The sequence below is a fragment of the Sceloporus occidentalis genome, unplaced genomic scaffold (assembly GCF_023333645.1).
Source record: "Sceloporus occidentalis isolate IW3139 unplaced genomic scaffold, rSceOcc1.0.p SCAF_73, whole genome shotgun sequence".
Classification (NCBI taxonomy): domain Eukaryota; kingdom Metazoa; phylum Chordata; class Lepidosauria; order Squamata; family Phrynosomatidae; genus Sceloporus; species Sceloporus occidentalis.
Window position 1 is genome coordinate 4,574,006 of NW_028317053.1, and position 16,754 is coordinate 4,590,759.

A 16,754-nucleotide genomic window follows, 5' to 3' on the forward strand; every position below is an offset into this window, starting at 1 on the left:
TTGAGTTTGTCAGTACTGAGGAAGTGGACAAGATCCTTCGAAGCGTTAGGAAGACGACATGCTCTCTTGATCCCTGTCCCTCATGGCTGGCGGCTCGGGGGGGGGATGTGGTGCTAACTATGTTGCACCGCATAATTAATACATCTCTAAGAGAGGGACAATTTCCATCAAAATTAAAATTAGCTGTGGTCAAACCCCTGCTAAAAAAGCCCTCTCTAGACCCCCTGACTCATAACAACTACCGGCCTATATCGCTGCTGCCATTTTTGGGTATGGTGATTGAGAGAGCGGTGGCCTTCCAGCTTCAATCGATCTTGGATGAAACGGATTTTCTGGACCCATTTCAAACTGGCTTCCGGGCGGGCTATGGAGTTGAGACTGCCATGGTCGCCCTAGTCGATGATCTCCGTCTGGGCATGGACAGGGGAAGCGTGTCCCTGTTGGTGCTTTTGGACATCTCAGCGGCGTTCGATACCATTGACCATGGTATCCTTCTGGAACGCCTGAGGGAGTTAGGTATCGGGGGCACTGTGCTCCAGTGGTTCCGTTTCTACCTCTCGGGTAGATTCCAGATGGTGCAGCTGGGGGACTGTCGTTCCGATAAGAGGGCCCTTACATCTGGTGTCCCTCAGGGAGCGATTTTGTCCCCCATGCTATTTAACATTTACATGAAACCGCTGGGAGAGATCATCTGGAGACACGGGGCGCAGTGTTATCAGTACGCTGATGACACCCAAATATGTTTCTCTGTGTCTCCGACTGATGCAGTGACTAGGGATGGCATCTCTCCTCTAAATGCCTGCTTGGAGTCGGTAATGGGCTGGATGAGGGAAAACAAACTCAGTGTGAATCCAGGGAAAACGGAAGTACTGGTGATAGGTTCCCCAGATCTGGATGGTGAGATTTGCCGTCCTGTCCTGAACGGGGTCACGCTCCCCTTGAAGGACTCGGTCCGCAGCTTGGGAGTGCTCCAGTTGTCATCTCTTCGCTCCAGTTGTCATCTCAGGTGGATGCGGTCGTCAGGAGCGCTTGTTATCAGCTTCGGCTGATACGCCAGCTGCGTTCCTACCTGGACCGGGGGGACCTTGAAACTGTAGTACATGCTCTGGTAACCTCTCGATTGGATTTCTGTAATGCACTCTACCTGGGGCAACCCTTGTACCAAACCCGGAAGCTGCAGTTGGTGCAGAATATGGCAGCGAGATTGGTCGCTGGTTGTTCCAGATCTGACCATATAACTCCCATCTTGAAAGATCTTCATTGGCTGCCTATTCGCTTCCGAGCTCAATACAAGGTGTTGGTAATGACCTATAAAGCCCTAAATGGCTTGGGCCCAGGGTACTTGGAGGACCGCCTCTCCCCATATAATCAGCCCCGCACACTCCGGTCAACAGGGATGAAATTGTTGGAGGTCCCAGCGACACGCTATGTGAGGACCTCACAGAGGGCATTTCTGTCATGGCCCCAAAATTCTGGAATAGTCTCCCAGATGAGCTCCGCTCCACCACATCTTTAGGTCTTTTTAAAAAGGACTTGAAGACATATTTCTTTTCCCAAGCCTTTCCACCATGAAAAATCATTCTTTCCCTTACCCCTTTTCATTGACGACCCTGGATTGTATATATTTACATCCCCCTTTTCTCTGGCCCTTTGCTGTTAGTGTTGTTGTATTGTTTTTAATACTGTTTTAAACTGATTTTATTGGAATGTTTTTATATGCTGTTGTTCGCCGCTTTGATCATGCTTTGGAAAAGCGGGATACAAATAAACTATATTATTATTATATTATTCTCTAAGCAGAATGGTGAAAGATGAGAGCTTAGTCAATCCAGAAGAACATAAAAGAAGCACCAACCCCCTCTATTCTTTCTTCTGTGACACTGCTTCTGGCCTTTTTAAATGCTTGGGTGGGAAGATAGCAGTGGCTGTTTGGTGCTTCCCCTCAGAGGAGTGCCAAAAGAGTAGAGGGGGTCAGTGCTTCCTTTTAGGTTCTCCCAGGACATACTAAGGTCTCACCTTTTGTCTCTTTACTCATAGAAGTGGATGCTTCCTATTTTGATAAGAGTTAATGCTGTACCTTAACTCTTGCTTTTACATGCTTTTTGACATGTGCGTATTTTCTTAGCCCCATCCACACCTGATTGCCTCTCCCACACATCAAACAGCCACCCTTTACTGTAGTTCCCTCCTCATGCACCAAACCATTAAGATGATCACAAACAGTTATGCCTGCTGGAATTTTGTAAGTTCTTTGGCATTGGTTTCTTTTGCTTCATCCTTTATACAGTGCAGTTGCGTCATATGTGGGCATACCTTATGTGGCTTCCGGCATATGCCAGAAGCCACGCCGGAAGAAGTGACATCACTCTCTGGAAAGAGTAATGGGGTGTGTGCCTATTGCGTGCATGTGCTGCCACGTCACTACAAGCATGAGCTCCATTGACTTTAATGGGGCTTGAGCATACGTAGAATTTCCCTTATGCGGGGCGGGGGGGGGGGGTCCGGAACAGATCCCCCCGTAAGGAAAGGGACCACTGTACCTTTCTTTACATATCCCTAAAATTGTTTCAAATTAAAGTTTCTAATGTAATTTTAAAACTATTTTTAAAACAAAAACATTTGCATTGTCCAATGTTTCAACTGTATTTTGTTTTAATGTACACTGTGAGATGCCTTGGGTCCCATACTGGGAGAAATGATATAAATAAATTAAATTAAATGTATACGTTTTTCCACTTTCTGTGATAGCTGCTTTGCTATTAAAAATAATGGAGCAGTTCTGAAAACTTTCAGAATAAACAAACATTGCATTGTTGGACATACAAAATGTTGGGTACCCTGCTCCAGACCTCAAATATTCACCCAAATATCCACCCAAGCACCCTTTTATATCATATCAAGCATGCAGTTGTGTGACACTGACACTGCTTGGTCAGCAAGGCAGCCTTTTGGCTTGAATAGAAGCCAATATGGATGGTGCATCCTCAGCCAACCCCTAGCACATGACGGGGGCGCTGCAAAGGCCCGTCTGAATCGGACCTAAGTTATCTTTCAGGATGCCTGCCATACATTTGAGATTCATCATATGGGCCCAATTAATCATGGATGTTAAAGAAGACAGATCCATATTTATAGTAGATCATAGGTCTTTATCACCCAGAGATTATATGCTTTTTACCTTTATTAATCCCCATGACATTATACTTATGGTCAAGTAGATTTCACGTGTGTAATATTGATCTGATGTTGTTCATAAAATGCTGGTAATAGCAAATCTATTTCTATTACCCTTTTCCCTGAACCATATTGTCTGCAACATATTAAAATGAATAACAAGAAAATATCCATAAGAACAAAGGGAATTTTCTGAATAGCCATTAGGCATTAAATCAGGATCTGTCAATTTCAGCAAGTAGAGGTGGGGAAAATTTTCTCCTCCAGGACCTTTAAACAGCCCACACAGCCTTGCAAAAACGTCCCCAAATGAAACACAAAAAAAATCAGAAATGCCCACAAGGATCTCTAACAAGTGTGTGCTTTGGCTGACCAACCATATATCCCAGAAATGAAGTTAGTCTGTTTCATAGAAATGAAAAATATATGAACATCCACATTTTGTTGGACTGCACCTCTCATCAGTTCTGACCAGCAATTATGAAGGATGATAGGACTTACAGTCGAACAAAATTTGGAAAGGGGCACATATTGCTGTCCCTGATATATTGGAACATTGTGACACTTTAAAATTCCCATTTTATGGCTATATTATCTCCATTCCCATTATGCATTCACTTCATTTAAAGTTTTCCACCAGTATGTCAATATGTAAGCACTAGTCTGGAAATGACCTTATGATAATGGGACTCTACCATATACTGATTCACATTCAATGTTGTCTGAAAAGGAAGGTTTTCTAGTCCTTCCCAGAGACGTGGGGTATTGAATCTGGGAACTTATGCAAGCAAAGTCTGCATTCTACGTGTATTTGTATCCCCCGCCGTATGCTGTAAATATCACAAAGTCACATATACAATACAAAAAAACATTAAAACCATCAAAACATACATAACAGTAGCTTTAAACCACAACCAATTAGAATATAATAGGTCAGTGTGTATCAGTTTGGACAGAGCTGGATTATGGCCTTTACCCAATTGTGGTTGATATTTGTGAGTGACCAGCCTACATGTTACATTGTTCCCAGTAATGTAGATGCTCATACTGTGCCTCAATATAGATGCCACAGCATATTGCCTGAGTGCCAACCCAAGGATGACGTTTCAGATTTATAAAGATGCAACTACTGAACTTGAAAGTGTTATATAAATCAGGGCACATTTCAGTCTGTCCTGAGTAAAAACTTGTTTACCCTGATTTGATTCTAAGTATTCATTTCTATTCTCTGTCTTGCTCATTCTTCCCAGCTACATTTAAATAAGAATATGCTTTCCCAAAATATTTTTCCTTTATATGCAAGCCCACCCAATTGCTCCACATACCTCCCATGATCAGAAATAGTTCCATAGTGCTGTATACTACCTCTACCCCATATAGTTCAGCTTCCATATCATTAGTACACTACCCTTGCAGGGCCAGCCCGTCCTTTTGGCCAGGTAGGCCACTGCCTAGGGGCGCAAACTGTAGGGGGAGCCAGAGGGGTGGCAAGCGAGCCAGGAGGCCAGGGAGAGAGAGAGAGAGAGTGGCCGGAGTTTGGAGGATGAGGCGAGTGGAGGAGCCAGCAGCCTAGAGCCTGTGAGTGAGTAGCAGGGAGAGAGAGCTACTTGCTGTGTCGCTGCTGGGGGTGTGCACGGCTGGCAGGTCCCAACCCTGGCATTTTTTTCAGGCTCTGTTTGCAAAAGGGAAGGGGGGAGGAGTTTACTGTGCTCTGCAACTTCTGGGCTGCATCTACACTGGAGAATTAACCTGGTTTGGCACCTCTTTAACTCTTTCTGGCTCAAGGCTATGGAATTCTGGGAGTTGGAGTTTGTTGTGGGGTCCCTTGCTCTTTCTTTCCTCCTGTCCCTCCCTCCCTCCCTCCCTCCCTCCCTCCTTTCCTACCTTCCCCCTTTCTTCCCTTTATCTTCTTTCCTTCCCCCTTCCTTGCCTCCTTCCTTCCTTCCTTCCTTCCTTCCTTCCTTAATCCGCTCCATCTCTTTCTTGCCAAGAGAGAGACTTGTTGAGGAAAGGCTTGCCATGGCCTTCCTCTGAGGCTGAGAAAGTGTGATACCCCCATCCAGTGGGTTTCCATGGACGAGCTGAGATTTGAACCCAGAGTCATAGTCCAATGCTCAAACAACTAGTCCACAACTCAAACACTGGCTCCAACAATCCACTTTAAAAGCTTGGTCTTCTTCCTGGATGTCTTCATCGCAAAGAAAGGCACCACAAAATGGAAGACATTCAAGAAAAAGGGAGGACAGGACTCAAGAAAAGCTCAAAACACTTCTAGAAATGTAAATTCATGCTTTTTAGTCATGCTCAAAATGGAGGATGTTTAGAATACCTCCTGGACAGAAGGTTGGAATGGAGGACATGATCTGGAAGAGGAGGAGGTCTGCCCTGCCTTGAGGCGAACCTACCATGGGGTTTTCTTGGCAATATGAGTTCAGAGAAGCTTTGCCATGGGCTTACTCTGAGGCTGAGAGAGTGTGGCTTGTCCACTCTTGGTGGCTGTGCCTACTATGTGTCTTTTCTTTCTTGCCCTGGAGCCTTTCCCATCCTTTTTTCATGGGCTGCATCTACACTGCAGAAATAATGCAATTTGACACCACTTTAACTGCCCTGGCGTCATGCTGTGGAATCCTGGGATTTGGATTTTTGGAGGAGAATTCGCCTTCTCAGTCAGAGAGCAGTGGAGCCACAAGAAACTACAAATCACAGGGCTCCATAGCATGCAACCAGCAAGATGACCAGATGTCCTCTTTTTCCAGGGTATATCTTACATTTCAGTCTTCTGTCCAGGAGGAATTCCAAAAATGTCCTCCCTTTTGAGCATCACTAAAAAGCATGAATTTATATTTATATGAGGGGTTTCAGCTTTTACTTGGTCATGTCCTCCATTTTACTTGAAAGCCCTACATTTTGTGGTGCCTTGTCCTCCTTTGCAGTTAGGACAGCTGGTCACCGTGGGAGCCAAAAGTAGCTAAAGTGGTGTCAAACTGCAGCCCTGGTCCTCTCACCTGGTGACCCTACTGGTTTTCTTCTCTTTCTTGTGACACCCTTTTCTGCCCCTTGGGTGAAGATTTTTAGTTTTTAGGGGTCACAGATGGACCACTACTACCTTATAAATTCATGGGGATGGCATCCAGGTTTTTCCACATCATTAGAATGAATAATGCTTCAAGCTTGCAAAAGGAATATGTATGCATTAGTCATTCCAAATAACACAACAATAAAAAAGTCTTTAACCTGTAAAAACCTAATTGGCTTTTTGACTAATTTTCAGTACTGTGAGGAGAGATTGGAACCTAAGTTTTATGTCATTTTTAGCTTTAACAAATGAAACAGCGGAGATCAAAGGGTGAAAATAATTATGAGGGGTGACAGGGGTGCCAAAATATTTCTCACCTAGGGTGGCAAAATACCTAGAGCCGGCCCTGCTTACTTGCAGCAGAAATTAGGACTATTTTCCCCTGCTTGCCTTCCTGTCATTGAATAGTTGGAAGATATCCCATTTGCTCAACTTTGATTCCCAGAAAAGTAGAGAATAAAAGAGAGAGGAAGGATGCTCCAGCCATGAATTTTTGCTCTGGCTTACTGACCTACTTCTGAGTCCTTTGGAGTAGAAACTTGAAAAAGAGGCTTGCCATGTGATGGAATGTGGAAGAGCTGCAGTTTGAAAAACACACGTTGAAAGCCCCCTTGGGTACATGATGCTAATCATGCAGTTCTTTGCATCCAGGGTTCTATTTGATCACACTGTTTTATCATTTAAAAAATCTACATTTTGCTGGCAATGGGTTTGTATGTGTGTAGTTGTAAACAATGGTTTAGAATTTCTGTCTAGACTCAGCATTTCTTAGTTTTTTCTCCAAATAACTCAGAAGTATGTAAGTAAGCCAGAGCAAAAATGACCACATTTTAATAAAGAAATAAAGAACAGAAAAAAGGTTAAAGATGCTCTTTTTATGGCAGCGACCCACTAGACTGGACAGTTGTTAATAATTCAGCTCAGATATTCAGAATTACTACTATTTGCTAAAACTGAGCACTTCCACAAAAATCTCATTTATTTACTCTTCAAGGGACAAACCTGAGCTGTACAGATGTATTGTATGAGCTGATATTAAGATACCGATGCATTTTATAGTAAGGTACAAATGCAATTAATGTGCATAGATTTTGTATGTGGAACCTGAAGGGAACACAGAACTGGTTTGGAACTGTGAAGAGGGAGAGTTCAAGTCTTCCCTTGGCACAGATCAGGAGGAAAAAAATGCCTCCTGAAAGAAGCTACAATATTTGCATTTCAAGAAAAGCTCATAATGGAAGCATCCCTTGAATTCCAAAAAGCAACTTCCACAGATAATGTTTGTCCTGTGTGCAGCGGGTGAGAAGAAAAGGCTAAGAAGCATGTAGACCTCTTTCCTTCAACCCACCTGCAAGTCTCAAAGATAGTGAGGCTTTCCACAGATTTTATTCACATAAAAACATGTAGTGCTAACTGCATTTGTGCTTTTAACTTCATATCTAGTTTGACTTTACTGTAACAATGGAAATGTTTTCATTTGGGAGTCACTCATCATGTAAGTGGAGATTATGTCTTATAATGTGCCAGTGTATTTACACCAGTGTAGGCAATAGACGTGCCAGCAGCAGGAGGAAAACATAGCTGTAGGCATGGCAGCAGCAAAGGAATGAAGAGGTACATGGTGTCACTATTAGAAAGAAGGCTCTGAGCAGCCTATTTCTTCTATATCTAGCTTCCAGTGGGATCTTTGGAGCTCAGCACTTGTGAGGGCTGACTTGGAAAATTCCCTGTCCAGTGTCATAGGCACAGGCAGTTAGTTGTCCAGGCCATCTCTTCCAGAATGCCTTTGCTCAAAGGGGCTTCACCAAGGAGGTAGGCATTAGGAAACAGGTAGATCAGAGCCACCAGACATTTCTTCCCATGGCCTTTGCTGCCATTCCTCACTCCCTTCTCCCTATACAAACATGAAGAAAGTGAAACTGCAAGCATGCCAGGCCATTCTGCTAACATAGTACACCATCAGGACCCCAGCTATAAGCTTCATTCATAACTAAGAGCAGTTTCCCTTGTTTCCACCAAACAAGCCTGTGAGGCTGTTGAGACAGAAGGAAAGGCATCTCCAGATGATCTTAGAGCTCTATTGGGCTCATAAAGGGAGATACTGTCCTTCAAATAACCTGGACCCAAGCCATATAGGGCTTTATAGGTCAAAACTAGCACTTTGAATTGTGCTCAGAAATAAACCCATCAATGGAGCTGTTGCAACAAGGGAATTTTAAGCTCCCTGTAGCCAGCTCTAGTTAAATACGTGTCTGGAGCTATTTGGACCAGCTGGAGTTTCTGAGCACTTTTCAAAGGCAGCCCCAATATAGCCAAATAAGATGTAACCAAGGCCTGTACCACCATGGCCAGATCCATCTTCTCAAGGAATGGAAACAGTTGGCATGCTAGCTTTAACTGTGCAAAAGCATTCCTCATCACTGATAAAACCTGGGTCTTCAGGCTCAGAGCTGAATCTAGGAGTAGCCCCAAACAGCAAACCTGTGTTTTCAGGGGGAATGTAATCCTAACACAGATTAAATCCCTATTCCCAAATCTGTCTTTCAATTGACCAGGAACACCACCGTCTTGTCTGGATTAAGCTCTAATTTGTTTACCCTTATCCATGACAACTGCCAATTATCAGTTTAGTACAGGAACAGATTCCATGTAACTAGGTGGAAAGGAGTGATAGATCTGAGCATCATCAGCATACTGACTCCTGACTCTAAAACTCCAGACAACCTCTTCCAGCAGTTTCATGTAGATTTTAAAAAGCATAGGGGAAAAGCCCCCTGAGGGATTCCACAGGTCAAGGAACTGAACAGGAATCCCCCAGCACCCCCCTCTGAGAGCACCCCTCCAAGAAAGAACAGAGCCATAGTAGAACTGTACCTCCAAGCCTCATCCCAGAGAGGAGATTCAGATGTATACCATGGTTGATTATATAGAAAGCTGTTGCAGAGTGTGGCAGAACCAACAGGAACATAGTCTTCCTGTCCAGTTACCTGAATAGGTCATTGACCAAAGTTTCCAGTGCTGCCTCTGTCCCATAGTCAGGTCTGAAATGAGGCTGACATGGATCGAGATAATCTGTCTCATCCAGGAACACCTTGAGATGAGAAGCCACTCTTCTTCCCACAGAGATTATCATGGCCAAGACATCATGAAAACATTTCAGATTTCCTAAAATTATCTCTATCTTAAGGAGTGTGGCCTTTCCTTTTCTTTAAAGTGGAGGCCACATTCTTTTATAGAATAATAGAATCATAGAATTGGAAGAGACCACAAGGGACATCCAGTCCAACTCGCTGCCATGCATGAATGCACAATCAAAGCACTCCTGACAGATGGCCATCCTGTCTCTGTTTAAAAACACCCAAAGAAGGAGACTCCACCACACCCAGAGGCAGCATATTCCACTGTCAATCAGCACTTACCATCAGGGTGTTCTTCCTAATGTTTAGGGGGAATCTCTTTTCCTGTAGTTTGAATCTATTGCTCTGTGTATATGCATTTAGTATCTGGATGAGCAGAAAACACACTTGCTCCATCATCAGCATGACATCCTTTCAAATATTTAAAATGCTGTCATGTCACCCAGATCTTAAGCTTCTCAAGAGAATAGCCACTACAGGAAATACCAGGAAATATCTAGATACCATTTTAAACATTTAGATATTTAATTGAAGTTTACCTATTTCTACTCTCCAACCTTATTAGAGAGGGTTAGACTGATGGTTAAACTTGAATACTATGTGAATAGTGACTTGCATTAAATGACCTTAAATTATGCTGAGCTTGATCAACACTTATTTCTGTTGCATTAATGCCAGTGCATCTCGTTGCAGTTGAATTAAAACAAGTTGGTCTGGTAGAGCAAATGTGGCTGTCATTGCAAGACTGCGATAACGAAGGTGAGATCATCAGCTGTATAGACTCATAGGTCAGAGACCTAAAATCCATTTTTATTTCTAAAAATGGGTATAATGTAGAAATAATTTCATCACCGTAGTAGTTTTAGTATGCAACATTTTTGCCATTATTTCACTGCAGTTCCATATATTTCACTGATTATTTTAGTTTTTATTAATAGCTATGAATAATCTCATCAAGTGGGGGATGAGGAAGAATACTCCTTGCCTTAAATTTGGAGTTTCAATTGCAACAGTTGTTTCCCTGTGATGTTTGTGAATGAGAATGAAGGTTGCAAGGAAAATATTGCCAATACCTCTTTTTTTCTAGAAGCAAAAGATAATTTCATTGAAACCAGTGCATAATATCATGGGAAAGTAATAACATGAAAACTTCTGAGTGTCGATAATGATATATGAGGGAAGAATGTCTTGGTGTCATTCCTCTGGTTCTCATCCCTTGCACAAATGGTGTGCTCATTTGCACTTGGACATTTAATAGGATGCTAAATGAGAATGTGCAATAGAAGGGTAGTCAGATGAAAACATATATTAAATCTGGGCACTCCAACCCAGACTTTTATAATAACTTGACTAATAATAATAATAATAATAATAATAACAATAATATTTATTTATTTGTATACCGCCCTCTGGCAAACCAATCCGGGCGGTTAACAACAGTAAAATATAAAATATGACAATTAAAAACCCTTTATCCCTCCCCTCCTTAAGACAGTATTAAATAGTATAACATATTAAAAACACAATATCAAACATAAAAACAGCAATTAAAACTAAAAACCCTGATATCCCTCTGTTGATCCTCAACCATCACTAAGATGGGGCCACGGGAGGAATGAGGGAATCAGGGAACCTGGGAACCTGGGCCGGGATGGTTAATCTGGAAAGGCCTGCTGGAAGAGATCCGTCTTGACCGCTTTTTAAAAGCTGTCTAATGATGTTATCTGACGGATCCAGAGTTTGGGGGCGACAGCAGAGAATGCCCTCTGGGAGGTCGCTGCAAGCCTAGATTTTAGAGGCTGCAGTAAGTTCCTCCCAGAGGACCGGAGAGCGCGGGGAGGATTGTACGGGAGGAGGCGGTCCCTAAGATAACTTGGACCCAAGCCATTTAGGGCTTTAAAGGTGATAACCAACACCTTATACTGGGCCCGGAAGCTGATAGGCAGCCAGTGGAGGGACCTCAAAACAGGAGTAATGTGGTCCCTCCTAGATGTACCTGACACAAGCCTGGCTGCCATGTTTTGAACCAGCTGTAATTTCCGAGTCAAGCACAGGGGTAGCCCCATGTAGAGTGCATTACAGAAGTCAAGGCGTGAGGTTACCAGCGCGTGCACAACAGTCTCGAGATCCCTTACTTCCAGAAAAGGGCGCAGCTGGCGTATCAGCCGAAGCTGATAACAGGCACTCCTAACCGTCGCATTTACCTGATTTGTCATCAGGAGCGACGAGTCAAGGAGCACCCCCAGACTGCGAACACAGTCGCTGGAGGAGAGTGTGACCCCATCCAGGACTGGAGGTTGCAACCCAATTCTTGGTTTCGGGGCCGCTACCATGAGCACCTCCGTCTTGTCTGGATTCAGTTTCAATCTGTTTTTCCTCATCCAGCCCATTACCGCCTGAAGACATTCATTGAGAGAAGAGATGCCATCGGAATTCGAGGCCGACGAACGAGATACGGAGAAATAGATTTGGGTGTCATCAGCATACTGATAACACCCAGCACCATAACTCCGTATTATCTCACCCAGCGGCTTCATATAGATGTTAAATAACATCGGGGACAAAATAGCACCCTGAGGAACCCCACAAGTGAGGTACCTCTTACTGGAGCTACAGTCCCCGAGTAGCACCCTCTGAGACCTGCCCGAGAGGAAGGACCGGAACCACTGCAAAGCAGTGCCCCCGATACCTAACCCCTTCAGGCGGTCCAAGAGGATGCCGTGATCTATAGTATCAAAAGCCGCTGAGAGGTCTAAGAGCACCAACAGGGTCACACTCCCCCTGTCAATGCTCAGACGCAGATCGTCAGTCAAGGCAACCATGGCAGTCTCAACCCCAAAGCCTGTCCTAAAGCCAGTTTGAAATGGGTCTAGATAACCGGCTTCATCCAAGACAGCTTGGAGCTGAAGGGCAACCGCCCTCTCGATCACCTTGCTCAAAAATGGCAGCAATGACACCGGCCTATAATTCTTCATATCCAGGGGGTCCAGGGAAGGTTTTTTCAGGAGCGGCCTAACCGCCGCTTCCTTTAAACAAGATGGAACATGTCCTTCCCTGAAGGATGCACCGATGATATCCGTGAGGAATCTCATCAATGCATCCCCCCCCTGGACAGCCAGCCATGATGGGCAAGGGTCAAGAGGGTCAAGAATATGCACACAGCACTAGCACATGTTTTTTTTTTATGTCTTAAACTTAAACAAAAAAGGCATGGAGATCTGTAAACTTTTGTTTACATTAAACTTGTGTTCAAAAAAAGCAACAGCTTTATGTATCATTTAGCATTTTTGAAAGACTGTTTTTATATATTTACGTCAACACAAGTTTACCCTTTAAAATATTTTTCTGCATTTTTTTCTGGAGGGGTGGAGGGGATATTTGAACCAGTCATGTCTTGGTTCATTGCACAATTTGAAGAATTTTTAAGAAAAATTTGAATCTCAGTGAGGAGATAATAATAATAATAATAATAATAATAATAATAATAATAATAATGATAATGATAATAATTTTTTTTTTATATTTTCCCACCTCTCCCACTGGATCGAGGCAGGATTACAACTATATACAATACAATGGTATCTAAAATACATATTATAAACAATAATCAGTTAAAACTTGAATCAACAATACTAATAAAAACATCAGTTACAATGTGTTTTTACGATCAGAGGTGGGATATCTTCCATTTCTTTACAGAAGGTCGGGTGGGTTGCCCACCTGAAGAGATCCGTCTTTAGTGCCTTCTTGAAGGCATCTAAAGTGGAGATAAGACGGATTTCCTCCGATAAGTTGTTCCATAACATGGGGGCCATGGCACTGAATGTTCTATGGGAAATTGATATTAATCTACTCTTTGAGTATTCTAAAAGATTCTTCCTGGATGTTCTGAGAGTGTGGGGCGAATTATGTAGGGAGAGGCGTTCCCTCAAATAACTTGGGCCCAAGCCATGTAGGGTTTTAAAGGTGATGACCAACAATTTGTTTTGCGCCTGGAAGCTGATTGGCAGCCAGTGTAGAGGTTTTAAAATTGGTGTTATATGATCTGATCTGGATGTTCCAGTGATCAGTCTGGCTGCTGCATTTTGAACTAGCTGACGCTTCTGAACTTGATGCCCCATGTAGAGCGCATTGCAGAAATCTAGTCAAGAGATTACCAGTCTGTGTACCACTGTTTCAAGGTCCTTTCGGTCCAGGTTGGGACGCAGTTGGCATATCAGCCGAAGCTGATACCAAGCACTCCTGGCCATCGCATCTACTTGAGATGATAACTGTAGAGATGAGCCCAGGAGTACTCCCAAAATGAAGCCAATTCTTGTTCAATGGCACTTGCACCTCTGTGTAGGGAGTGACTAGATTTCTGTTCAGCATCTCTTAAATTGTTTAAAAATTTTTAAAAACCAGTTTCCATGCTAATTCTACATGCTGTTAGACTTGGAACTAGCTAGACTTTGTGTATGGTTCCTTTTTGTGATATCTGAAAGATATGTAGTAAAAGACAGTGTCACCAGGATGAGACTCTCCAAGCTTTCCCTCCAAAAGGCTGTACACATGAGCCAAAAGGCCCACCCCTCCCCCAGCCTGGTGTCATCCTGTTCAGACAATGCAGACCAACGGATCTGGGCCAGTAACGGCTAGACCGGATGCCATTTCAATGAATCTGGCCCAAACCTGGCCCAACCAGTCCTCAGACTGGTTTTAAATAACCAGTAGTTTATAGCAGGGTTTCTCAGAAACCCTGCCACAACAGCCACTAGTTTAGATGGCCATGTGCCCTCTTACTTGCTGTTTTTGCCCATCTCTTTGCAGGCCCCAGTCACAGGCTTTGATGTTGGAAGGGGGTGCCTGGCCACATGGGTGAAACCAGGCACCCCGTTTCCAACCTTATGGACTGCAGAAGGGGACTGTAAAAACGGCACAGTGGCAACAAGGTTATAATTTCAAGTGGCTATGTGGTGGCGGCCAGGCATTTGAACACCTGTTTATCACCACATCAGAATAGGTAAATTCCAGGGGAAGAACAAGCTGGATCCACAGGCAGGATATGACAAAGTTGTCCCATTGTATCCTCCTGGTGCATTTGTGCCCCAAGTGAACTAATATCATCCCAAAGTACCACCATTACATATTCTTTTTGGTTTTTAATTTTATTACAGCAGTAGTGGCTATACTACCTTAGTTATTTTCTTTTAATCCGTCTGTATGTGTATTTGCACACAGGAAGATAGCAAGCTTTTTCATAAAATGGCCATTTCAGGATTAGGTTCAATAAATATAAAATGTAGAAGGTCTGCATTTACTGGACAAATTTTGTATGTGTAATAGTAAAAATGCAGTACTACACAGTTCTTTTAGACACTGAGAGAGTTTTATTAAATGCAGTAAAAGTAAACTCTTCTTTTTTCTAAAAACCCTTAGATTAATTTTCCCTCTAACTACATTTAATATAATAACAGTCCATGTACTGAAAGAAAAATGCATTGCCAGAGTAAAGCTTACACTGATTTCTTCACCACATCTTTTCTCAGTATAGGCTGGAAATTGCTTCATGCAAACAACTCTAAAATATCTGAAAATATTTTTATTCCATTCATTGCAATCATTTGTAATCTCTTTTCACACCCATCCCTCTCTCCTTCCTTTGATGTTTCTGAATTATACTGTAAATTGATAGCACAAATGGTGTCTACATATCATTTTGAGAAGGAGCTTATTTGTAGGTTTTTAAAGGCCTTTGGTCCTAATCAATAAAAAGTGAGGAACCATAAGTTCAGCACCAGCAGTATTGAAGAAGGAAGTGCTTATTAGACATTCTGTAGGGCAGTGTGAGAATAATGACCCTGCATTTTGAGAAATACACAGTAAATCCTAGCTTAAATGCTGAATACTATATATATATATATATATATATATATATATATATATATATGTGTTCCCTTTCAGTGCCATGCCAGGAAGACATATATGCCTTTCAAGGTATTACTAGGAGAGAGCACAGTAAAGTAGCCTAAAATAGCCCATTGCAGGGAATGCCATTGCAAGAAGCTTAAGAAAATCAGCAGCCATCGTAGGCAGGGCATTGGGCTATTAACCTCACATATATTTTTGCTGTTCAAAATGTTGAGTATATAGGTCACATTTTAATGCATTATTCCCCTAATTCATTTTATATTGAGATATAATTTATAAAAGGTTATTCTTTTTGCATTAAGTGCACATCGTTCTGTTTAGCTCCACCTCTCCACCCCTGCTTTTCATTATATGAAGTTGTAGGTATTTAATTCAAACCATTAAACATTGAGTGAATGCTGCCTGCATTAGTCAAGTTAGAAATTTGAATTTTATTAATCTAAACTGAACATTCTCTTGACCGACTGCTTGAATGACCGACTCTATTTCTGTATTTATTGAGAATATAAGGTGCCATTGAGAATATAAGGTGGCGAAGGACAAACTGTTATCGGTTATACAGTACAACCATGTGGATGTTTTTTTTTATTTAACCCCCCCCCCCCATAAATATAGCTTAAGCCTTGATGCATCTGTAAATCTTATTTATTTAATAATTCTTGCTTACATGCATCTGTGTGGGGAACTACAGACCCAGCTTTTAATATGACAGTAATTAATAACTAGTGTGATATTGTAGTTTTATAATAAGTTTTGTCTATTACTCTGCAAGGATTATGTGTCTTGTGCAGTGCAGGAAAGACTAAGAGGAGAGTCAGGACTCTGGTGTTCAGCTTGTTTCAGACACTGACAGGATATGTGACCTTGTTCAAGTGATTCATTTAACCTCCTTGTGCATTGATTAATGCGTCTGCAAAAAGAGTGCAGTCATTAGAAATTGTCTAAAGTTACATATCATGGGCTCCACAGTAGATTTCTAGCTTGGGTTGGAGCCTTAGTATCTACTTATGCCCAAAACAAGAGCAACAACCAGAAATCCACATAATACAGGCTTCTCAAATGTGGTCCTTTCTAGCTGCTTCAGTCTGCAACTCCCATTGTCCCCGAGCTTGCCTGTGCTGGAGGGAATCATGTTGACTAAGTTGTGGGTAAAGCCTTCTGCCAAACACTACATTTGTCTTATGATTTTTGACTTATTTTGGTTTTCACACTTTTAATCAGAAAGGTACTCTCTACTGACATCTTCCATTTATTTTTACTACTGTGAAACTGTGAATAATAATGTAGTTAAATGTGTTGAGATGCTGTACAAACTTTAATGGTTGTCTTGTGAATAGAAGTATACAAATACCCTTCTGAAGTTACTATTGGAAGGGCGAGGTGGGGTGCCAATATTCTACCAGTACTGGCTTTAAGTCAGAAGCTCTAATGCATGTGCAGAATCTAGTGGAGATGGG

General features: G+C 42.4%; 1 protein-coding gene across 4 annotated transcripts in view; it reads left to right on the top strand.

Moving 5' to 3' along the window:
- The window catches only part of NTRK2 (neurotrophic receptor tyrosine kinase 2), a 231,456-nt gene that overhangs the window by 114,339 nt on the left and 100,363 nt on the right, over nt 1-16,754 (top strand). The window contains exon 13 of one of the 4 annotated variants that reach the window (XM_089494559.1): nt 10,081-10,146. The exons of the other annotated variants lie outside the window; for them this stretch is intronic. Coding sequence (XP_089350685.1) covers nt 10,081-10,146 — 66 coding nt within the window. The remainder of the gene's footprint in view (nt 1-10,080; nt 10,147-16,754) is intronic. 4 annotated transcript variants of the gene reach the window in all.